The 24997-nt window shown below is 50.7% G+C and overlaps 1 protein-coding gene across 2 annotated transcripts in view; it reads left to right on the top strand.

Moving 5' to 3' along the window:
- The window catches only part of LOC119461867 (transcription factor E3), a 278465-nt gene that overhangs the window by 45381 nt on the left and 208087 nt on the right, over positions 1-24997 (top strand). For both annotated transcript variants that reach the window (XR_007468462.1, XM_037723240.2), the window contains exon 2: positions 12029-12260. Coding sequence is in view for 1 of the 2 variants with exons in the window: in XM_037723240.2 (XP_037579168.1) it covers positions 12029-12260 (232 nt within the window). In the remaining variant the exon portion in view is untranslated. The remainder of the gene's footprint in view (positions 1-12028; positions 12261-24997) is intronic.

The raw sequence follows: 24997 nt of genomic DNA, 5'->3' as shown, positions 1-24997 counted from the left end.
CCTCATTGAAGGGAGGTATCAGTTTATGAGGACTGCAGCCACCCCATACACCTGTGGTGTTAATGCGAGATCCTCCTGGTTCATCAGCCTCAGTAGACTGTCACCTGTTCGTACTTTCCTGAAGTCGAAGCTTCAGCTCTAGGATCTTCAGCTCCTGTTCTTGAACTTTCTGTTGTTGCTCTAAAAGTTTCTGTTGTCGATCTGCGTTTTCCTTCGCGACCTCACGTTCCTTAGCGCGCTCGTCGCGAGCTTGCACGCACTCTCGCTCTACCCAGTCTCTGAGCTCAGCATTCTCAAGCCCTATCTTTCAGCCGAGTGCACAAAGTTTTTCCTTTTCCATGACCCAGCTCCGTATCTGAGTAATGACTTTGGATGTTAATAAGCCATCCTGGCAGGCTCGCCAATTGTGGTGGTTCGTGGGCCCAGGGACTCAGATACAGGAAGCAAAGTCATAGACAGGACAAACATTTATCGGCGACAGACGGCAACAATTACATTTACGATGAGTTAGCAAGACATTGTGGCTATTTGTATAACGGTCCACGACTCACGCGAGCTATCACAGTGCGTGTCCTTCGGCCATTTCGTAAGATGGTCACTCACAATACTGATGACGATGGCGGGGGCGTCGGCGCTTCCAGACGCAGCGTTGTTTGTTCGAAGAACTCGTACAGGCGGCCAGCGCACGAGAAGATGGAACTGCTCGCGCGACAGCACGGCAGGCCCACGGTCAGCAACGCGGTACCGTGGCCACGACCCCAGCAGACGGTTGTGCCGGACCCTTTCACGTGGCTCGCCTGAACATCGCACTCGCGACCAAGGCCATCTGGAACCGCTGGGCTCGAACGCTCGTTCACCGCAGGAACAGCACGGACCCGTTCAGCCTGGTCCGCTTCTCAGCTCTGGCCGGAACACAGGTTCACCGTAGGACACGCCAGTCTCGTCCCGGCTGGTCTGGTAGCACCGGCTCGGTCCGTGTTGTGCCTCAGGTCGAACCCGTACACGCCCAGGCTAGCCTGGCAGCGCTAGCTCAGCCGTTTTCGTTCCGAAGGGTCCGAGCTCCCATGCATGTTCGTCACGAACTCGCGCATTCTCTTCTTCGTCGTGGCTTCCTCCAAGTTGCAATGCTACTTTCTTACTACACCAGTCTAAAACATTCGTGAAAAGCTCATCCTTATGAGCTTTTCACGAATGCAGTAGCATAGAACATTTAGTTGCTTTATGGTCTGATACGCCGTCCAATACTTCCCACGTGGCACTGTCTCAAAGGGCATTGTCACTTATAAATATCAAATCCAGAATACTGCAGCTTGTGGAAGTTATGCGAGTGGGTTGACGAATTATCTGCTGAAACCGAAATTGAATGCTATCTCGAGCAATGTTTCTGCAGAGGCTACTTCTGTGTGCCCACTGCAATTCAAATTCCAGTCTATGTCAGGAAGATTGTAATCTCCAGTAAGAATGATTTGTTTTGTGTTTTTAAGATGAATTAGCATATATTCGGTCAAAGCTTGTAACCCATCTACTCCTGAGTTAGGTGCGCGATACAGTGCAGCAGATAAGTTCGCCTTAGGGGCAAGATATAGTCCGGCGTAACGCGCGCGCGCGGCCACGCCCGGCGCGGTTAAGGAACGCCGGTGAAAAGTGCACAATCTACAGTCCGGCGTCACGGCGTAGCCGGCGTGCCCAGCTGCGTCCGGCGCGCTCAGCGCCGCCGGCGCGGAGATAGAACATGTTCTATTTCACGCGGCTGCCGCTAGACCAGAACGCACTGCGCGCTGTAGGGGCAGTGGGCAGAAAGCAAAATGGCGGCTTGCGGCGCTCGTAGCGAAAGCGCGGCTGTGGCTTTCTCAACGTCCGTGGACGAAGACAACGCAAGTGAGGATGTATGCACATGTTACGCTTCCGCTTTTGACGTAGCCGACGCTCTAGCGCTAGGACTGCGATCTTCTTTGGCTGTCAGGACAAGTTAACGCCATGCCGTGAAGGCAGTCAAACAGCACACGGAGCGAGACCTGTGTATAAGGTATTTTTTTTTTGTGTGTGTTTGCGTATGTAAAAAATCACGATGTGCTTTCTTGTCGAACTTATGTTTATATTTTCATGCATGACTGGCCCCAAGACAATTATGCATGTTGGTTGCCTGAAATAAAGTGTCTTCTCTTGTCAAAAAAAAAAAAAAAAAGCGCGCAACTCGGACGGCGCGGGCACATTCTGTCAGAAAGTGAGAATGCGCATGCGCCATGGATCGCGCGGCCGTGAAGTTGCGCTCCCACACACAGAGATGGCGCTAGCCTCGCGCGGCGAGCGCGCCGAACTGTAGAGGAGGCAAATTTCTTCCACAGGCTGGCGTGGCTGGCGTAGCGTATCCGACTTCGCCTGTCGCGGCTGGCACGCCGAAAACGCTGGACTATATCTTGGCCTTTAATCTTACACCAAAGTGCCTCGGCGCCGTCGATTTGTGGTAGGGGCGTTACCTGAATGTCGTCTCTCACTCAAATTGCAACTCCGCCGCCACGTGTACTTCTATCACTGCGTAGCACTACGTAGCCCGGTGGAAAGATATTGCTGTTTGATATAAGTGGGGAGAGCCATGTTTCGGCGGTAGTGACGACATCAGGACTATGCTCAAGAAGGAATGTTTCCAGTTCGACCACCTTATTTACGGCACTTCTGGCAATGATAGTAATGACGGTAAAGTTTTCATATGTCTGGTAGGGTGAGTGGTTACGTGCTTTGCTTAGTTTTTTGTGACTGCTACTCTAGGGTTTGTCTCCTCATCGCAAGATTAACTTCGCTTCGCTCAAGAATTTCTATTCTGATACTAAATTGATAACATGGGCCGATGTTGACGCCGAAAGTGATCCCGATCACGCCTGCCGTATCTTTCTGAACAAAATTATAGCCTGCTATGAAAAACACTTCCCTTTGGTACATAACACCAAACGAAGCAAAAGAATACGCAAGCCTTATGTTACAAACAGCTTGCATGAGAGAATAAAAGCCAAAAACAAAATATCCCATAGATTCGTTCAATCACGTGATGCTGTCTTGATCACAGAATTCAAACCATACCGCAATAAATTAAACGCTGATTAAAAAAAAGCAAAGATATCCTACTGTCAGTCCCTGTTTGCTACAATATACAGTTAAACCTGCTTATAACGAACCTCCATATAACGAATTCCTGGATATAACGAAGTTTTTCTATTCCCCGCCATTACTCCATAGAAGCACATGTATTTGAGACCTCTACGTAACGAAGTGGCAGCGGGAGACCCCCTCGATATAACGAATTTCCCCCTCCGACAACCTAGAGATTTCGCCCCAAATTTTGTCATTTTTGCGCGAGCAGCAACCGGAAGCACCTTCTCCGCCGCGACGTAATGCGAAGCGAGCGCACGTGTGTGTGCGTGTGCGAGGCGGGCCTGCATACCTCGACCCGGCGATCTTGCCGCCACGGGCGTGACCTTTCCCCCTCCTTTCATTCATTCAAACCTGATCCTGCCGCTTGCTGCAGCTGGCCTAGCCCGCCAAGCCGGCACTCTCTCCGTTTCCAGTTGATGTTGCCGACGCGCTGGTACACGCTGTGACACATCACAGTCGATGAGCGCGGACACGCGCTGTCAAACGCTGGCGGCGTGTGGAAGCGCCGCTGGAGAAGCGAGCGAAGTGACCTTCGTGCTGTTGTCTATCGCTTCAAAGCAAACTGAGCGCCGAGAACACACAGCACGCAAAAAGCTACGAGCCGCCGACGCACCTACGCTGCCTAGACCATGGAGGTAAAAAATACTAGGAGGGAGCGTCGCGTGATTTCGCTATTCTCGGCAAGCCAACCTCCTCTGAAGCCGCCCCTCCCTCTCTCAGAGGCCCCGTGCGCGGTGCCTTTTGGTTTAGGAATAGGCCCACAAGGGTTGCCAGAGCATTCGTGATTGTTTGGTACGTGGTAACTTTTAGTGACGCTTGCCGTCACAGGCTTGGAGGCCCGTATGCGGGTGGTGGTTTTCTGCTACTGCGCACGTTGTTCTTCGCTTCAAATGCAATGCCTTGAAACGTGGAGCAAGACTGGGGCGCCTGACTCATGAAGACAGAAAATGTTCAAGGCGTCACTTGCGCTTACCACCGCGTTTCCAGCGCTCGCGGCTCGAAACCCGCCAAGACGCCTGAGTGTGGTCTATTTTTTCCACGTACTCTAGTTTCGTCAAATGGTGTGGTGTGGTGTTTCGTCAAAAGCTGTGGTGCGTATTATCTTGCTAATTTTTCGTCCCGCTGTCTTGCACCTAGAAAGAAACGAGATGTGTTGGGGGACACTTTTTTGTCGCATTTTCGCTTAATAAAAGGCTCTGGTGTGCGTGGTGCGTGTGTTAATAAAAGGCTCTGGTGTGCGAGAGAAATAAATAGCATTAGCCTGCATTCTGGACGCCGAAGTGGTCGCCGTTTATTCAGATTTACGTGCATTATTTTCCAAGATTGTGTGGTGCGACGACGCTGTTGAGACGCGCCTCGGGGATCCATTTTCATTATATAATAAATCGAATGGACGGAATTTGTGCATTATCTAGAGTTTATTCGGCTGTTTTCGAATGCGAGTATAGCTCCACAGCATAATTATGTCCTAGAATCAAACTCTGCCAGGGGGACCCTTCTTCCTCTGCTAGTGTGAAACGGCATGAAAACTGAATACATAGCGGCAAGGGAAAAATATCAGCATTCATTTGCACTTGTAGATTCATTGTGTTGCTGGTGTACTTGTACTATGGAAAGCACATTTTTATGACAACAGTAATTGTTCAATTGTTGTCATAACGGTGAGCGCCATCAACTCGGATGCTGTGTGCACCGAGCGGGGTAGGACCACCTCACAGAGCTAACGTCTCCTTGCGGCTGCCTGTTCTTGTGCCCATTTCGGGTGATGTTTTTTTTCTTTTTGTATGCCAGTTGTTGTCAGGGTAGCGACACATTAGGCCTAAGGCTTTACGAAGCCGCCTGTCGCACGTGGAGGGACACAACCTGGTGGACCGTGGTGTTGAGGTGTCGCACTTTGCTTCCCTCATTTTAGTTAACCTCGCACGCATTGAAATTACTCGTTCGACTCAAGAAAGCAAGCTTTGTTCACGTGGACTTAGCATCTGAAATGCCGTCCGAAATTTCGCTAGCCGAATTGAACATCGTACCACGTGGGCTATTCGTATGCGGAATTCCTCTCTCTTGCACTACTTTAGTGTTTGTCGAGTGCGTTGAGTGTACGCAGCGTGAGTCACCCCTGGTTTGCTGTCACCTGCACATCGTTAGCGCTGCTGCCCCGGACTACCATCGAGCTACCCCAGGCGATGCAGATGCCTGTGGCCAGTTCGGCGCAGCGATTTCGGCGGCCGCCTGTGTCCGGCTCGCTACCCTCGGCGGCTGGGAAAAGAGCCGGCAGTCACCAACGGCTACTGCGGCTCTCGCCAGCAGGACGCGTCGGCGCGAGCGACGCTTGCTCGTGCCGACTTCTGCGTCGCCGTTTCCGGAGTCCTGTGTTGGAGTCGTGCCATCGAATCTGCAGAGCTGGTGCTGTCATAGTTTCACACTTTAAAACCTATGGGTGCTGTGACCAACGTGGACATTTTTCGCCGGAGTATGTGTAGTGATTTAAGGTTGGGGGGATGTGGGGATGCGCGACTCTCACGCGTCCCCTGATGTTGTTTTCCCCGCATGTCTCCTCTAATCTGACTTCGCCGCGTAGCTTTAGGGCGGCGGAGTTGCAGCGTATTACGAGAGATGACGCTATAGTGTTGCGTTGCTAACGCCACCTGACAGCAGGGGGTTACGCGGGCGCAAAAGGGAGAAGGCTGTTCCTCTTTGGGTTGGGATCGGTGAGCGACGCGGACATCCCGCGTGTGCGCCGATCCACGCTTTGCGAGACATCTCGCGTGGCTCGGAGTGGGGCACCGGTATGGACGAACACGGATCGTTCGAATGCGCCACCGTTCGCGTGACCGTACACGTGAACGACTAGGCGATGGTATCATAGAATGGGGTGAACACATTCGCTCGCTATCCGGTCTCGGTGAGTCGGACTTCCTTGATTTGTCGCGCGCCCATGTGAATGTTCTATTGGTAGTAATTCGGTTAGTGTGTATTAGTGTATGAAAGGTGCAATAAATGCCCTTTTGATTGTTTGCACTACTGTGTTGTCCTTCCTTTGTCCCAAGAGCATGTGTGAGACCCCACAACCCTCACCTTCGACGTGTCCCAGCCAACCTTTTGGTGGGTCATTGCGTGACGTTTCAGGGAAGAACTAGCGTCCTTGACCTGCGCTGTGCCAGTACAAGCTCCTGTCCCTCACACATTACCCACTACCGCACTACCGACATAAGCGCAAGTTGCTGCCAAGCCTCTCGGCCACGTCACTTCTCCGTTGCCGCTACCAACTTACACGTCAGTTGCTACTGCGCCCACGGTTCACTTCCCGTCATCACCGCCAGAGCCTTCATCAGCCCGTGTGACCTCACTGTCACACGGTACACCGAACACCCCCTACTACCCCCCTTGGCGTCCGTCCTGCCCTACGTGCTATTATTGCGGCTATCGCGGCCACATATCACTCTTTTGCCGCAGCAAGACGAGCGTTGGGGCTACGATATGTGTGAGCACGATCTTTATAGTGGGGCCTCTTACCAAGGGCGGCGTTACTCTTCACCTTCGCACCGCTCTCCATCTCCGCCTGCATCACCTGAAGCACGAGGCGCTTACCGTTCATCTAGACGCCGTTCCCCATCGCCCTTCCACTGCTCATCGTCACCACTTCGGCCTGCCTCACTTACCTCTACCGTTCGCGCGGAAAACTAAGCAATGCAGTTTCCGGAGGAAAACTGCATACACACATAAGACTGAAATTCCTCCAGCGCGCCCATACAATATGATTCGTGTGTATGTTGAAGGGGTGCCCGTGGATGCTTGTGGAGATGGGTTTGCACAAGGCTTACCCTACGAGCGACGGTCAGGAAAGGGCACGACGCTCCTCCACTCCGCAACGCACAAAGGCGTTACGGCAGGGTTCGTCGACTTTCCGACACGGCGCAGAGAAGGCTCCGGAGTCAGACCGCCCACAAACACGGGTTTATTCACCCAAGATACAGCTCAGTGCTACAGTCACGGCGCTTACGGGCCAAGGCTCGCCGCAAGACCGATCGAGTACGCGCGCCCGCTGCGCTAGGGCTAACCGGGTAGCGGTCCGCCAAGCGCGATAACGAGGAGTCGCGAGAACAAAGGTCTCATGTAACCACCTCGTTGCGAGCCTGTGAGCCTCTCCCGCGGCGAGGAAGCGCTCAGCGGACGAGAGCTCGGGTGGAGAGGGTGCCCGGGGGCCGCCGCGCGGGAGGCCAATCAGGGCGCGTCCCGGTGACGTGTTCTCGCGGGGGCAAGTCCAATCCCGGGGGGGAGAAGCACGGTTTGCGCGGGAAAGTAGGTCCGGCGCGCTCGCCATGTCCGCCATGTTGCCGTTACGGCGGCGGTTCCCGGGGATCGAGCTAAGCGCCACGCGCGAGCTGGGGGACGAGGCGCGGGAAGGCACCTCGATCCCCACATGCTTTAGTGGATACTGGTGCGGCTTTGTCTGTTATGAATGCACATTTGTGTTCCCGTCTAAGGAAAGTTATGACGCCTTACGATGGTCCCACGCTGGTTGCAGCCGAAGGGAACACTATTTGACCTTCTGTACTGCGTGTGTACTTATTGATGACATTCTCCATCACATACAGTTTGCTGTGCTATTACCTGTGCTCTTACCAGCTGATTTTGGAATGGGATTTTCTATCTTCTCTGTCTGCTGCTATTTTTTGTGGACAGCGTGTGGTACACCTCACCGACACCGAACACTTGCTTGGTGAAGAAACCCACACGCCATTTCACCTGACCGCTGCCGAAGATATGGAACTACTCCCAGGACAAAACCAACTTGTTACCCTCCTATCCAACGACATTGACCATGGTGACGTCTTGGTGTTCCCTTCTTCCCGTTGCCTTACTAAAGGCATAGCACTTCCATCAGGAGTTGTTCGATTCCACAATGGATCTGCACTGGTCACTGCCATGAACGAAACACCAGAAAAAATCCTACTTCCGCAAGGCACAACCATTGCATGCGTCGCCGATCTGGAGCCTGTCTGCGTCTTGCCCCTTACACCAGTCTCTTCTGGGGACCCATCTTTTCTGGTGATTCTTCTTCGGCCGCCGCCCTTGCAGCAGTCATCAGCACCGACTTGAAACCCGCGCAGACACAACAGCTGCTGGCTTTGTTCAAAAAGCACGCTAATTCTTTCGACGCCTATTCGTCGACGTTGGGCCAAACAGCCGTTGCAGAGCATCGCATTCTGACAGACAACATATCTATCGTGCGGCGCCGCCCGTACTGTGTGTCTCTAGCCGAGCGGAAAATCATCGAAGACAACGCCGCCGCCATGGAACGCAAGGTAATTCGCCCCTCAGCTAGTTCTTGGTCGTCTCCTGTTATCGTGCACTTTTGCTTAGATTACCGGGCGCTCAATAACTCCAAAAGACGTGTACCCTATGCCACGCATTGACGACACTCTTGATTCCCTCCAAGGTGCGGAATACTTTTCCATCCTTGATCTGCGTTCCGGTTATTGGCAAATCCCCATGCACGAAGACGATAAAGAAAAAACGGTGTTTGCAACCCTCGATGCAGTTCAACGTAATGATTTCGGGCTCTGTAACGCGCCCGCGACTTTTGAGCGCATGATTGACACCGTGCTGCGTGGCCTGAAATGGAAGACCTGCCTTTGTGATCTGGAGGACATTGTCATTTTTTGTCATTGTCATGGCGGCGGCGTTGTCTTCGATGTCGCGCATCCCCATATCCCCCCAACCTTAAATCACTACACATACTCCGGCGAAAAATGTCCACGCGCTTTCCATAACATGCGAGCCGACATTGTCTCTGGGGTTCACCGCTGGCGTCCATTGGTCACAGCACCAGCTCTGCAGATTCGATGGCACGACTCCAGCACAGGACTCCGGAAACGGCGATGCAGAAGTCGGCACGAGCAAGCGTCGCTCGCGCCGACGCGCCCTGCTGGCGAGAGCCGCTGTAGCCCATTCCAAAATCAGCTGGTAAGAGCACGGGTCTAGCACAGCAAACTGTATGTGATGGAGAATGTCATCAATAAGTACACACGCAGTACAGAAGGTCGAATAGTGTTCCCTTTGGCTGCAACCAGCGTGGGATCATCGTAAGGCGACATAACTTTATTTAGACGGGAACACAAATGTGCATTCATAACAGACAAAGCCGCACCAGTATCCACTAAAGCATCCACGGGCACCCCTTCAACATACACACGAATCATATTGGATGGGTGCGCTGGAGGAATTTCAGTCTTATGTGTGTATGCAGTTTTCCTCCGGAAACTGCATCGCTTAGTTTTCCCGCGCGAATGGTAGAGGTAAGTGAGGCAGGCCGAAGTGGTGACGATGAGCAGCGGAAGGGCGATGGGGAACGGCATCTAGCTGAACGGTAAGCGCCTCGTGCTTCAGGTGATGCAGGCGGAGATGGAGAGCGGTGCAAAGGTGAAGAGTAACGCCGCCCTTGGTAAGAGGCCCCACTATAAAAATTGTACTCACACATATCGTAGCCCCAACGCTCGTCTTGCTGCGGCAAAAGAGTGATATGTGGCCGCGATAGCCGCAATAATAGCACGTAGGGCAGGACGGACGCCAAGGGGGGTAGTAGGGGGTGTTCGGTGTACCGTGTGACAGTGAGGTCACACGGGCTGATGAAGGCTCTGGCGGTGATGACGGGAAGTGAACCGTGGGCGCAGTAGCAACTGACGTGTAAGTTGGTAGCGGCAACGGAGAAGTGACGTGGCCGAGAGGCTTGGCAGCAACTTGCGCTTATGTCGGTAGTGCTGTAGTGGGTAATGTGTGAGGGACAGGAGCTTGTACTGGCACAGCGCAGGTCAAGGACGCTAGTTCTTCCCTGAAACGTCACGCAATGACCCACCAAAAGGTTGGCTGGGACACGTCGAAGGTGAGGGTTGTGGGGTCTCACACATGCTCTTGGGACAAAGGAAGGACAACACAGTAGTGCAAACAATCAAAAGGGCATTTATTGCACCTTTCATACACTAATACACACTAGCCGAATTACTACCAATAGAACATTCACATGGGCGCGCGACAAATCAAGGAAGTCCGACTCACCGCGACCGGATAGCGAGCTCCTGTCGGCCAATTACAGCCGCTTCCATGCCCCGCAGCCCCGTTCTGTCTGTATAACTTGCACATACCTTTACACCCTGCCTCAGTATTGGTAGATGATCTGCTAGTGCCAACTTGTTCACCTTTTTAGATGAAACCAGTTATTTACGTTGACTATAAATGCGCAGCTTTTGCTGCCTTAACATTTGATTTTGTAAAATCTTGTGGCTGGTGCAGCATGGCCTTAGTCGTTTTTGTGCCATTAATCCCGAATTAACTAAATTAGACGACGTGCGGTCTAATTTAGTTAATAATTTAGTTCTCCACGGCCGTCATTCCACTATCGTTACGGACCACCACGCCTTATGCTGGCTTTCGATGCTCAAGAACTTGTCTGGACGTCTAGGCCACTGGATTTTACGCCTCCAAGAGTATGATTTCGAAATCATATACAATTCTGGAAAGAAACACCAAGACGCCGACGCTCTTTCTCGCTGCCCACTTGCTACGGCCCCGCTCGACGCCTCTGCAATCGCTTCGCACGTCACCAGTTCGACCGACACTGCTACGGTTTCCTCCCTGGCCTCAATGTATCAACTGCCTTTCGACGATGATCAGCCACTCGCCTCTCCTCAGCTGGCTGACCCGTACTGTCAATGCTTCATTGATCATCTCTCTGGGGCTTCTCGTCCACCTAACGCGCGCCTCCGTCGCCAGCTCGCGCACTTTAAGCTGGACGATGGCGTGCTGTATCGCCGTATTTACCATCCTGACGAGCAACGCTGGGTGCTAGTTCTACCACGCTCTCTCCGACTTCGTTTCCTCAACGCCTTTCACGATCATTTGACAGCTGGCCACCTGGGGTTCCATAAAACCTATGACCGCATTCGAAGTCGTTTCTATTGGCCTGGCCTTTCTGCTAACGTCGCCAAATACGTCGGTTCCTGCTCCTGTCGGCCTATTACAGCCGCTTCAGTGCCTCGCAGCCCCGTCTGTATAGCTTGCACATACCTTTACACCCTGCCTCAGTATTGGTAGATGATCCGCTAGTGCCAACTTGTTCACCTTTTTAGATGAAACCAGTTATTTACGTAGACTATAAATGCGCAGCTTTTGCTGCCTTAACATTTGATTTTGTAATATCTTGTGGCTGGTGCAGCATGGCCTTAGTCATTTTTGTGCCATTAATCCCGAATTAAGTAAATTAGACGACGTGGGGTCTAATTTAGTTAATAATTTAGTTAGTAATTAATAATTTAGTTAATAATAAGTTAATAATTTTGTTAAACGCGAGCAGTGAGATGGAACTGGTATGTTTTCTGCATCGTGGATGAAACTAAGGTGCATTTGACAAATGAAAATGTAGCAGGTGACAGTGACACCTTAGTCACATGTAGCTTTGGGTACGTTGATTCTGCAGAATTTCGCCCAGCGCATAAACGAAGGCACTCAAAGAGCGCCTGTCCTCGTCTTACTCTACCAATGACCTCAGCTCTTCCCTAAATACAGTGCTCAGCAATTGAAACACGATTCTTGGCCCGCATTGCAGCTGGCGCTTTTTGTGTGACTGGTGAGTGTTGGGTGATCACTGGAGCACCAAGTGCATTCACATTGCATCACAAAGGCTTTCTTTCTATACCACAATGCATCAGCTTGCTGTCCCTAGCACCCACTGTTGGGTGCAAAAAGCCACCATGCATCAATTTTCCGTTGCCAAGCACCAGTGTTCTTTTTGTTTCTAAGGGGGTCTATGTACTACTGTTTCATTTTGCACACACCAACTAGAGCCGCCAGTGGTGCTTTCTGCACATGATGCCTCATTTTTCAGTGGTGCTGGGCGTGGAGGGGCTGGTGGAAGCACCGGAGGCATTGTGCACTCACGCCCTCCAGTGAGCCGCACCAACCTGAAACAACAGCTGCAGCGTCACCAGGCAGAGCAGGAGGAGCGACGCCTCCGTGAGCTGTTGGGGGCCCCTCGGCAACCCTCGTCGGCCATCTGCGTCCCTGGCGTGCCTGACACCATCCCAGACAACATACAGGTGCCCACACAGGTGTTGCAGGTGTGTTTGCATCATCGGTGTCCTTTGCAGCTGCTTTTAGCATAAGATATTCTTCAAACAATCCAGCTGAGCTGATGGTCTGCCCTGGAACATGATTTACCAATGTAAAATTCAGTGGAGAGGACGCAAGATACATGTAGGACAAATGCATATTCAACTACTATGCAGCAATATGCACATAATTGGCGTTGTCATCAAACATAAAACGTGCACATGTTAATGAGGCATTGATTTACTTGACAAGTCTTTTTCAACAAGATTATACGTGCAGTGCCCCTAGGTAGCATGTGTCAGCGAATGCTGGAGAGTGCAGTGTACACAGCCCTGTTCAGAAAGAAAAATTGTGTCTTTCATCTGCATTGGCTGCTTTAGGCTTGTACAAACATCAATTTTTGGTTCGGAGCGAATTCAAATTGAAATGTAATAATGTCGAATAATTTTGAAGCGATTAGCTTGAATAGGTGTAGGATTTTATTTGCGCCTTGAATAAACAATGGGAAGTTGACAAATGTAAAAATAAGAGGGGTAGGGGGGCTTTATAATTGCAAAGATGGAAAATGTTGCATCTTATGAGGCAGTTTATGTTCAGAGTGCTGTTTCGCAGATATTTTCATGAAAATATTGTCACGTAGTAGTGACGCTGAAGTAAACAGTCGTAAAACTGTGTATCACAAAACTTCTTTATTGGGCGAACCTGTGCCCACAAAAGCAAGCTACACTTGAAGCACAACGAAAGCGGCGAACACAGTCGGCGGTCGTCGAAATCTGATCAGCGGCGAGACGCGTCGGCTTTTATACCTGAGTCATCGAAGGTTCCAGATTAATCCCTGATGCCCGCGTGTCTTCCAGAAAGTTCTAGACATTTCGCGTCGGTCACACAATCAGATAACATAAGCGTCGGTGAAAACAGGCAATGAAAAGAAGCATCGATAACGTTCTAGAAACTTCCGATACAGGCGCGTCCTGCGCCGAGCGATAACGTTTAACATTTGTTAGCCGGTGGAAAGCGGCCACCGGTGAAAGATAAACATGTATACGTGTCAATACCCTCCCCTTAAAAAGCATCGTCCCGATGCTACAAACACGAAAGCGAAAACAAAACCACGCGTACAGAAAGGGACAAAAATAACAAAGCAACAAAGGACCTAAGTTCGTCAGCGGGCGTAGAAAGGCTTAAGACGCACCACGTGGGTGACATCAGGTCATGCGCGGCGCCGCTGTGATTGCGAAATACCGTCTGGCACGACCTCATAGTCCAGTGCGCCAATACGTCGGATGATCTTATATGGTCCGAAATAGCGACGTAAGAGTTTCTCGCTAAGTCCTCGTCGGCGTTACGGAGTCCAGACCCAAACACGGTCTCCGGGCTGGTACTCGACGTAGCGTCGTCGAAGATTGTAGTGTCGGCTGTCGGTTCTCTGCTGGTTCTTGATGCGCAGGCGGGCGAGCTGTCGACCTTCTTCGGCATGCTGCAAATAGGTGGCAACGTCGAGATTTTCTTCGTCGGAGACATCCGGTAGCATGGCGTCAAGCGTCGTTGCCGGTTTCCTTCCGTAGACCAGGTTGAACGGCGCCATGTGCGTCGTTTCTTGCATGGCCGTGTTGTATGCGAAGGTCACGTACGGAAGGATGGCATCCCACGTCTTGTGTTCGACGTCGACGTACATTGCCAGCATGTCGGCGATGGTCTTATTTAGGCGCTCGGTGAGGCCATTCGTCTGCGGGTGGTAGGCGGTGGTCCGGCGATGGCTTGTCTGGCTGTAGCGCAGGATGGCTTGAGTTAGTTCAGCCGTGAAGGCTGTAGCTCTGTCGGTGATGAGGACTTCTGGGGCACCGTGACGCAGGAGGATGTTCTCAACGAAGAATCGGGCTACCTCGGCAGCACTGCCTTTGGGCAAGGCTTTTGTTTCGGCGTAGCGGGTGAGGTAGTCCGTAGCTACGACGATCCATTTATTCCCGGACGTCGACGTCGGAAAAGGCCCCAGTAAGTCCATCCCGATCTGCTGGAACGGTCGGCGAGGTGGCTCGATCGGCTGTAGAAGTCCACGAGGAGGTAGTTGGCTCGGAGGGGCGAGAAGTTCTTCTTTAGGAGAATGTCGTTTTGCAAGAAAAACGACGCCAATCCTCGCCTGAACACCTTCGGCACAATGACGGTCTTGCCTTCCAGGTAGTCTACAAGGCTTCTTAGTTCGGGGTCGGCTCGCTGTTGTTCGGCGAATTCGTCGGCACTGATGGGTCCCAAGAAAGTGTCGTCATCCGGGTCGTCTTGTGGCGGCGGTTCTACGGGGGCACGAGACAAGCAGTCAGCGTCAGAGTGCTTTCGCCCGGACTTGTAAACGACGGTGATGTCGAATGCTTGAAGTCTAAGACTCCATCGTGCGAGGCGACCTGAAGGATCCTTCAAGTTAGCTTGCCAACACAAGGCGTGGTGGTCGCTCACAACTTTAAAGGGCCTGCCATAGAGGTAAGGACGAAGCTTTGATGTAGCCCAGATGATGGCGAGGCACTCCTTTTCTGTTGTGGAATAATTTGCTTTTGCCTTCGATAGCGACCGGCTAGCGTAACTTACAACCCTTTCTAGTCCGTCAGTCTTCTGTACAAGAACGGCGCCGAGTCCTACGCTGCTTGCGTCGGTGTGGACTTCGGTATCGGCGTTTTCGTCGAAATGCGCAAGTATTGGCGGTGATTGCAGGCGTCGCTTCAGTTCTTCAAATTCTCAAATGCTTCGACTTGCGGCGTCTCCCACTTGAACTCGACATCGGCCTTCGTGAGGTATGTCAGTGGCTCGGCGATCCGTGAAAAGTTCTTGACGAAGCGCCTGTAATAGGCGCACAGTCCAAGAAATCTACGCACTGCTTTCTTGTCGGCCGGCGGAGGAAAGTTGGAGATGGCTGCAGTTTTCTGAGGGTCGGGGCGCACTCCAGACTTGTTGATGACGTGGCCTAAGAACAAGAGCTCCTCATATGCAAAGCGGCACTTTTCTGGCTTTAACGTGAGTCCTGAGGTTTTGATTGCTTGAAGAACTGTTTCAAGGCGCCGCAGGTGTTCTTCGAAGCTTGAGGCAAACACAACGACGTCGTCCAAATAGACGAGGCAAGTCTGCCACTTCAAGCCTGCCAGTGCTGTATCCATGACGTGTTGGAAAGTCGCAGGTGCCGACCAAAGACCAAACGGCATGACCTTGAACTCGAACAGTTCGTCTGGTGTTATAAAGGCAGTCTTCTCCCGGTCCCTCTCGTCGACTTCGATTTGCCAGTAGCCGGTTTTGAGGTCCATCGACGAAAAATATTTTGCGTTGTAGAGTCGATCCAAGGCGTCGTCAATCCGTGGGAGGGGGTATACGTCCTTCTTCGTGATCTTGTTGAGGCGACGATAATCAACGCAGAAACGTAGGGTTCCATCCTTCTTCTTCACTAATACCACGGGGGACGCCCACGGACTCTTAGACGGCTGGATGATGTCGTCGCGTAGCATTTCGTCGACTTGTTGCCTTATGGCTTCGCGTTCGCGCGCCGAAACTCTGTACGGGCTCTGACGGAGTGGGCGGACATTTTCGTCGGTTATGATGCGGTGCTTGGCGACAGGGGTTTGTCGAACTTTTGACAACGACGAGAAGCAGTCCTTGTATTGCAGGAGCAGAGCTTTTAGTTGTTCTTTCTTACGCCTGGGAAGGTTCTGATTGACGTTGAAATTTGGTTCAGGTATTATAGTCGTCGTTGCAGGTCCACTGGAATCCGTGAAGGCGAAAGCACTGCTGGCTTGTACTATTTCGTCGATGTAGGCGACCGTGGTGCCTTTGTTTATGTGCTTGTATTCGGGGCTGAAGTTCGTGAGCATCACCCTTGCTTTCCCTGCACGTAGCTCAGCTATGCCTCTAGCGACGCAAATTTCACGGTCGAGCAGTAAGTGATGATCGCCCTCGATGACGCCCTCCATGTCGGCAGGTACTTCGGTACCGACGGAAATCATTATGCTGGAGCGAGGCGGAACGGTGACTTGTTCTTCAAGCACATTCAAGGCATGGTAACTTATGCTTGTATCCGGTGGTATCGCGTTGTGTGTTGAAAGCGTTATCGACTTGGACCTTAAGTCGATGACTGCATCGTGTTGATTTAGAAAGTCCATGCCTAGGATGACATCCCTGGATCAGTGCTGCAGGATTACGAAGTTCGCCGGGTAAGTGCGGTTGTTTACCGTGACTCGCGCTGTGCAGATTCCAGTCGGCGTTATTAGGTGGCCTCCCGCTGTCCTGATATCGGGTCCTTGCCAGGCCGTCTTCACCTTCTTTAACTTGGCGGCAAACGCGCGACTGAAGACGGAATAGTCGGCGCCAGTGTCGACGAGAGCGGTGACGTTATGACCATCGATGAGCACGTCTAAGTCGGTAGACCGTCGTCTAGCATTACGGTTAAGTCGTGGCGTCGGATCACAGCTGCGTCGGCTTGCTCCGCTGCTGCTACGTCGCGTCGGCCGGTCTTCTTGCGGCGGCGAAGTGCTGTCAAGGCTGTTGCTAGGCGGCGTGCTGATATCTCGTGATGATTCGCGAATCGTCGTCGTCGTAGTCGGCGGCGGCGGAGGATCTTTGGCATTGTGTCGTACAGCAACCGCACCTCCATCGGTTGCTGCCTTTAGTTTCCCGGGTAAGGGCTGGAAGATCGGCCCCGGGTGGGACCGGTGCACTGACGGCGATGCGGCGAGATGTAGCGGCCTGGTGACGGCGAGCATGAGGGTCGTCGGGGTTGCCACTGGGCTCCGGCGAGGTAGTCGGCGAGTTCGCGCGGTCGTTCACCCCGCACTGGACGCGGCGCGTTGACGGCGAACCCTCGTAGGCCCATCTCACGGTATGGGCATCGGCGGTAGACATGGCCGGCTTCCCCGCAGTGATAGCAGAGCGGGCGATTGTCGGGGGCGCGCCAAATGTCCGTCTTCCTTTGGTAACTGCACTGGGCGACGGGCGGGCGGGCGTGCTGGCGGCGGCGGCGGCGGTGGACGACGGAACTGCGGCGTTACGGGGCCCTGGCGCGAGCGCAGAGGGGGGCCTTGACGACGGGCGACGGTGGCCTAGGTCATCGCTTCCGGCTCGGGTTGCGGCGATTCGGGAAGTCCTAACGATTGCTGGATTTCCTCCCGCACGATATCGGCGATGGAAGCAACTTGAGGCTGCGACGCCGAGCGATAACGTTTAACATTTGTTAGCCGGTGGAAAGCGGCCACCGGTGAAAGATAAACATGTATACGTGTCAATATGCAAGTTCATAAATTTGTTTACTTACTTTTGCTCAACGTTCACTTTCAGCCTACTTAAAATTTAGGGATGGTTGAGGCCGCGAGGAGGCCGTGAAGTGCAGATGTTACGTGTGACTGCACGATGCCTGGCTGTGGTGCACAAATTGAGATTGGTGCTTTCTGCCTGCACACGAGTTTGCCGGTTCTTAGTCTAGTTAGTCCATGCATGCGTTCTCATGGTCGATCATCAATCAGCCTCTCCTACGAACACATCAGCGTAGCAGCAAGCTTCTCAGGACGAGTTGTCACCCATCACTGCTACAGCCAGCAGTGAATTTTCATCACAGCCGCAATGCCTTAGCTGATGAAGAAATTGCGGTCAGTGAACAAGTCAAGGTGAAAATAATGCAGAGACGTTTCAGGCCCCGTACAGGTTCCTTGATCAGACTAAAAGCCTCGGCTAAATGCCTTCGCTGTTAACTCTGTATTGATGAATGTAACATACCAGAAAATGTTTTTTTCTTGCTGAGATGTAAACAATTTTCTTGCTAAATGCCTTCGGCTAACACTGAATGACAGGCAGCAAGTGTCATTTGCTGCTTGAGATAAGCAGGAACACAGGGTGAGGAGGAAAACGTTTGGCACACGACTTGCCTTCTTTTGAAAGCCTGTGCAGAGGAGCCAGACAGATGCAAATGAAATGTACACCTATGGTTCACAGTGATGGTGAAGCACACTTCCAGTTTTCTGCCTGATTGCCGAAAAAGCTTCTGCGAAATAATTTTTCTTTTCACTGAATATGCCTAGTCTCGATGTGTTTTGCACATTTTGATAAAAAATAAGCATTTTTTTCCTGGCATTTAAAGGTTAAGCCTAACCAGCGAGGAAACCCAGGGATCAATCCTAATAATGCTTTGCTTTAAAAAAAAGATAACACCCTGTTGTTTCCTTTCTCAGAAATAGTGCTTTTAAATTTATAACTTTGCATGCAGTGTAGTTATAAAACTATCTATCACAACTGTAAATAAAATGAATGTTTGGCCTCATGTGGAACACTTAAAAAAGAAAGACTGTTATACTGTTAAAACTCATTATAACGAAATTGTTCTTGCAGCTAAAAACTTCTTTAAATTCTGAATTTGGTAATTCGAGGTTTTAATGTTTCAGCAGTAAGAACTGCTTCACAAATTTCCGATGCATTCCAGGTGGATAGTATCTTGTCAGTATAAATAAATCACAAGAAGGTTGGATCATGATACAGTAGAAGCCCGCAGTTGCATTCCCGGGTGCTGTGTTTTTATGTTGTTTTTGATCGGTCCCGGCATAGCTTCCATAGGATCTAATGCATTGGGAACCAGGCCATTGCATCGCAACTGTGGGACCGTTCCCGCATCATGCGTTGCAAACTGCCACCATGTTGACTTTTCATGGTTGTGGCGATTTGGGCCTGTTGGTTGTACATCAGAAACATTTTGCAACTCAACAGGAACATGGACACAAAAAGAACACATGGGACAACAGATTAGCGCAAACTACCAACAAAGGTTTATTGACCACTACGTGTGTTTATACTGCGTTCATCACCATTGCACATGCGCACAATATCTTCTAAGAAAGGACAGCTCTTTATCTGACAGGTGTACAAAAGGTGTGCTGATACAGGCTGAACCTAGTAAAGATATCTTTTCCACCTCTATTATCCTGCGGCTGAGTCTATGTGTACTAGAATGGGGGAGTGGGTCCAGCAGACGCCTTGGCACGCGCTGAGGGTGAAGCAAAAAATGTTGAAATTCTGGCGGCGCTTCTGTCGCCTCATTCTGAAACTCCGACCAATAAACCTTGGCTCCGGCTGTTTCGGCAGCGCTCATTGGCTGAGGCGAGCTCAAGGGCTGAGTAGCTGTCATCTGCTCGACACACCGTCGTTGCGTCATTTGCATTCTTTCCGCCGCTCTTTTTCCATTTTATTTACAATAGATTGGTGGGGAATAATATCAGTGTTACTGCCACCAAGTATCTGCCTGTCAAAGCTCCATGCAGCTGCGGTAGGGTCTCCGACGCGATAAGCCTCCGGCCGGCGCGTGGGCCCGCTCAATCGGGAGAAAGCGACGGTGACGCCACCAACTTTTCAATAAAAAAAGCCTCAGTGCGGAGCCCGCCTTGGACCTACTTCCCCAATCTAATACACTCTACTCAAGGCGTCCGAGATTTGCGTGTGTTGCGCGACACCGTAAATTGTAGACGTCATGGCTGACCGTCCTTAGTGCCCACAGCCGTCGTCAGATGGCGCCCGCAAGTTAAAAACAAAATTGTAAAAACAAAGGATATATATCCTGAGCAAAAAACGAAATCACAGTTTCGCCAGAAAGGCTGTGCATTGATGGCGATAGCAAGGAAACGACACAAAGTAAGGTTTGTAGCTTTGTCGGGTGTCATGCACGCTCAGGCAAACACGAACCGATCTCACTCGATGACCAAAAACTCGCTGTCACAATTCGAGCAAACGCTTTGCACCGTGCCTTGGAAACTTAAGATTACACGACCGCCAACACTAGATGCGCCCAAACACAATGCGTACCAAGGCACCAACCGTCTCGGCTCAGCCTTTGCACCTGCTGCAGATTACGTAACCCCAAGACACGGCACGTAGCCTGCGTGTGAGGAGGAGACGATATGCGCACATTGCACAGAAGGAATCATCGGCTCTCGTGTTTCTCCGAGCAAGTGATGCGAGCTGCTGCACCAGCCTTTGCAAGTTGTTTAAGGGGTATTCACACGAGAGACGTTTTCGCAGGGGATATCGGTGGAGTCAAGCGACTCAGGAAAAATTCTCCCACTCACAAACTCGAGGCAACCGAGGATCAGTGTTAGCAGACTACACTAGCGGCTTCTACTCTTTACACCACTCATTTCTTGAAATTTACCTCATTGTGCGCTTCAAATGTAGAGTCCCAATAGTACAGGAATTATACGTCCAGTGAAATATATGGTTGCCTAATTTGGCCATCGCAGTTGCGCCTTCGTATTTGAGATGCCAACCAAGCAATTGTGATGTGGTTGCTGCCCTCTGGAGCAGCAACTTGGTTCCCAGACTGGAGCAGGAAATCCCTCCCCCGCCAAGCAGGGATTGTTTGTCGGCGAGGGGGGACACAGAAGGTCCCCTCTCGCCGGGATACGTGGTGGTGCCATGCCATCTCGCGAAACCATGACGTCAAGTGATGCGCACTCCCCATGCCGACAGTTTCGGTGGTGCAGCAGTGTTTCCTGCCTACCGCATTCTTTGAAGGTATTTTTGCCAACTTTTGATTGCTTGAAATAAGTTTTGCCTCGGCCAACATGTTTATAGTTTTTTTGCTAGATTTACTAACCATACAGGCTCCAAGTACATGCTTGAAATGGCCGAAAAGTTCATTTAATCGAATTTGTGTCGCAAAGTTAGTTCAATAAATCGCGAAAAAATAAATGCACGGTTTTCGATGCAACCAAGATTGGGAAATGCAAATAGTTTGCAGCATGACAAATTTCGTTATATTGAGGTTTGAATGTACCTATCTAGAATGAGGGTAGTGATTTGTTGGGATGTCGTGTCGTCCCTCCACCTGAGTTTGGAGTGGCTTTTGTCACAGACTGGTTTGTGGCAGTGGCGCGATCGGCAGAGTGAGTGTGAGGGGGATTTTTCTCCAGGACAGCACACAGTGCACACACATTTTTTTTCTCCCCAGCTGGCCCCTTTATTTGGCCATCGAGCTTGTCTGCAGTGCCTTGCACCTACGGCGAGCGAGCATCTATTCCAAACGCTAAGCCACAGAGCGGTGCCTAGTGCTTGTGCACGGTAGGACTACACCTAGCTGCACTTAACAAAGGCCCAAGCCGATGGAAATTGGCCTAGCCCTCGTCTTGAAAAGACAGGTATGGCTAAAACTAATCGGACAGTCCTAAAGATAACAAATTAAGGGGTATACGAGATTGTAAGGTACAGATATACTTTATATAAAAGTGTTATAATTGGACTGCAGTCTTCCAAAGGTGTTTTTATATCATTCTTACAATACTGCCAGCTGCCTTTTGACAACCAAGGCAGGAGTGACAATGTGAAGTAAAAATTTCGATAATCAAGTTGCTATGAAGCTGCATAAAGTAACAAAGGTTGCACAGTAACAACAAAATAGTGTGTACAGCCTGCAATCTGAAAAGAAAATGTAATAGGCACAAAAGAATCACGCATGCTGCACTGATACAAGAAAGGTGCATTGCACTGAATGGAAAAAAAAAAAGAATGGTTAGAGATATCCTCATAATGGCAAAGCCTTTAGCGCAATTCAAAAATTTTAAGACAGGGACTTGACAGAGACACGGGACAGTGCTAACTTTCAACTGGCGTTTATTGAAACACAGAGGCAAATATATAGCAAAGCAGGTATGAAGGATATAAAAAAAAAAGGGAGATAACTCACACTTTACGCATGTCAATACCGCCGGGGAACGCGATTTCCTTGTCGGAAAGGTTAACTGACGGTGTACACTGTGTAACTAACACAGTTAATCTTTCAGACCACGGCACCAGCAAAAAATTAAAATATATTCAAGCGCAGCTACGTGGCCTGGTTTAAAGGGACACTAAAGCAAATCAATAAATCAGCTTAGACTCATAAAGTATTCTTTGAAAACTCTGCTGTCGTTAATTACACTGCAATAGGTCAATTATTAGAAGAGAAAATGAAGTTTAAAATTAATTTTTTTTAAATTTTGCGCAGAAACCCCAACGTGAGCACTTCAGTGTGAGACTTCTAAAGTCTCGTATTTGGGCCACGTTGGCTTGCGTGCCCTTTGGTGCGGCACCAATTGGAGCACCTTTGGTCCCCAAACTTATGATCGCGACTGTACAGTATAAGATTGCATTATATAAGATATAAGATAACAGTGTGAAGAAAGGGAATTGAGGAGCCTGATTTTTAATAATGATATCGTAAGAAACCAACAAACAAGAAATGTTAGTTTGAAGCTCTAAAAATGATAAAAAATTTTGAGATAAGCCGAGTACTGAAATACGCGAAATAATGAAATAGAAGCCAACTGCCTGCGCATCGACCGTATGAGGCATGCCGAACACGATGCCAGTAATATTCTCGGTTGATCACTTTCACGTGACTCAGCACTGGGCACATCGGCATCTACAAGCAAGAGCGTTACTTGTACTGTGCCGAGACAGCGTCCTCGTCACCAAGGCAGATGATTGTTCCTAATGCACGACGTGGAAGCTTGTCATACGAGGAGTTATATATAAGTGGTTTCAGATGTGCTAGAAGTTGACTCTACTAATTTCTGCAAAGTAATGAATTCCATACAATTTAATTTAGAAAACCAAAATCGAACTGTGGAAAAGGGCAGCTGTCAGCAGGTGCCCACCAATGACATGCTCTTTATGTTTCACCAGCACACGAGTACGAAGTGGTCTGAACGAAGCTACGTGCATGCATGCTTTGTTTGTGTGCATCGCAAGGATTTTGCCTGCTCAGGAGTGTAACGCTTAATCATCACGATTAACCACAATGATGTGACAGCATTGTCCTAAGTGCGGGGGGAAAAAAAGACACAACTCCCACTGCTGCATGAGGACACAAAAAACAGGCAGCAAGCACAAGCTGTGAAAAGCATTGATAGCGATAGAAAAGTATTGCACAAAGTAATGACTGATTGCTAAATGCGCAAAATTGGGACACCGCACAAGGAGAGAAAGATTGAGCGTAGACTGGTTTATTGCAACATTAGGCACGCCACAGATTACTTTTAAGATTGTGGCCTCACACAGCGTGCACTCTGTGCCGAGCCTGCATACGACACGCTGATGTGCGCGCGCAACCAGCCAGTTCCAGCTAGGGGATAGCGAGACCATTTGCACAGCAGGAGAGACTCCAGACAGAAAACAGGACATTTGTTAAGCTGGGTTTTGACACAACAATACGCCAGAATCGGGATCTAATTGCTAAATAAAATATGGCTGGATGGTCGCTGGTGGCCGATGGAGACGGCACGCGCGGAGGCCGGTACCTTGACGAGCCGGCGGTGGACGAACAGGGCACTGCCCGCTTAGAGGAACACGTATGCACCTTTCGACATGTGGATGTGGTCTGAGCAGGTGCTGTCTTGCATGCGCACACCCAGAGTCGGTGCATGCAAGGGCCCAATTCCTGCCAAAAACTTGGCCAGTGGGGAGCCGGTTGACACTCCTCGTGGACGGGATGACAGTCGAGTGACACTGCTTTATGACCCACGCTGCCATCCCATCCAGGCAGGAGGCGAGGGACATGTAGTTCTCAGAAACGCAGTAGCGTCGCCCAACCATTGGAAGCACTTGAAACCCCACAAGATATTGCCATGAAGCTTCGTACTGTTTGTTTTGATCGCACTGAAAACCGCAGGCACACAGCTTTATAATTTTTTTCCGTGATATGAAGTGCGCCTAGATTTATCTCCAGTGATCACGGCTACGCACATGTGTTTCTACATTGTTCTAGTTTGTTGTAGTTGCTGTTGTGGACTTATCTCGAAGATTCCTTGCCGGCTTTGAATTGAGCACGGCCGAGAGCGGCGGGCTCATCGACCGCAGTTGACGGTTTCATTTGGCTACTGTATCCTTGACGCTAGCAGCATCTGCGCACTATGTTAGTGAATGTTCCACATCCTCAAGTAATTCCCAGGTTGTCAAGGCGGTCTCGTGGTTTTCTAGCACGTTTTAGCAGAACTGTCCATGTCATCCTCCCACCTGTTGAAGGTAGCCACGCGAGCCATTCTTCCGGGTCTTTGCCAGGGTCAAAGGTTGCGCTGGGCTCCCCATGTGCGACGACTGAAGCCCAAGTAATGACTTACGCCGCAGCAGTGCGCAACCCTCCGCCCTCTTTGACACGAACCACCAGTGCCGAACACGCTTGTTTCTATCGCCGCCAACCGAGTTGTGCACTTCTTACTTAGTAGGCCTAATAAAGTGTTTTTTTTAGGATTTAGGACTCTGCCTTCATGACTTCTGGTCTACCGTCACCGCAACGTGACAATATGGCGTGTGGTCCATGCAGGCGCGGATCCAGGGGGGATGTCCGGATGTCCTGACCCCCCCCTCAAATTTCTGCATCGCCCCCTCGCTGACATGATGGATGGCCCTGTCGCAAAAAAAATATGGCCACCAGCATTCTTCAAAATTATTTTTCGCGAGTACCAGTGGTATCAGCCATGTAGAAGTAAAGCTAGCTCGCTCACAAGCTTAGTTGTATTCCGTAGGGGTGTGGTGTGGCGAAGTTGCCGTAGTTATTTTTTCTCATGAACACCTTGGACCTCCTGGTGCCGGCCGTGCCTTACTCGTCCCATCGGTGGCGTCGAATGAACGAGGGGACGTCCCTTTTGCCAAGCACGCAGATGTCCGCGCGAGCGCCTTCGCGCCTGATCAACTCTGTTCCCGGGCCATTAAGGTGTCATCGGTTGCCTCATTGGCTGTCATCGGTTCCTCGACCAACCTGTTTAAT

Source organism: Dermacentor silvarum, chromosome 8 (assembly GCF_013339745.2).
Source record: "Dermacentor silvarum isolate Dsil-2018 chromosome 8, BIME_Dsil_1.4, whole genome shotgun sequence".
In the NCBI taxonomy this organism is placed as follows: Eukaryota; Metazoa; Arthropoda; class Arachnida; order Ixodida; family Ixodidae; genus Dermacentor; species Dermacentor silvarum.
This window is presented reverse-complemented; position numbering and strand designations above follow the sequence as displayed.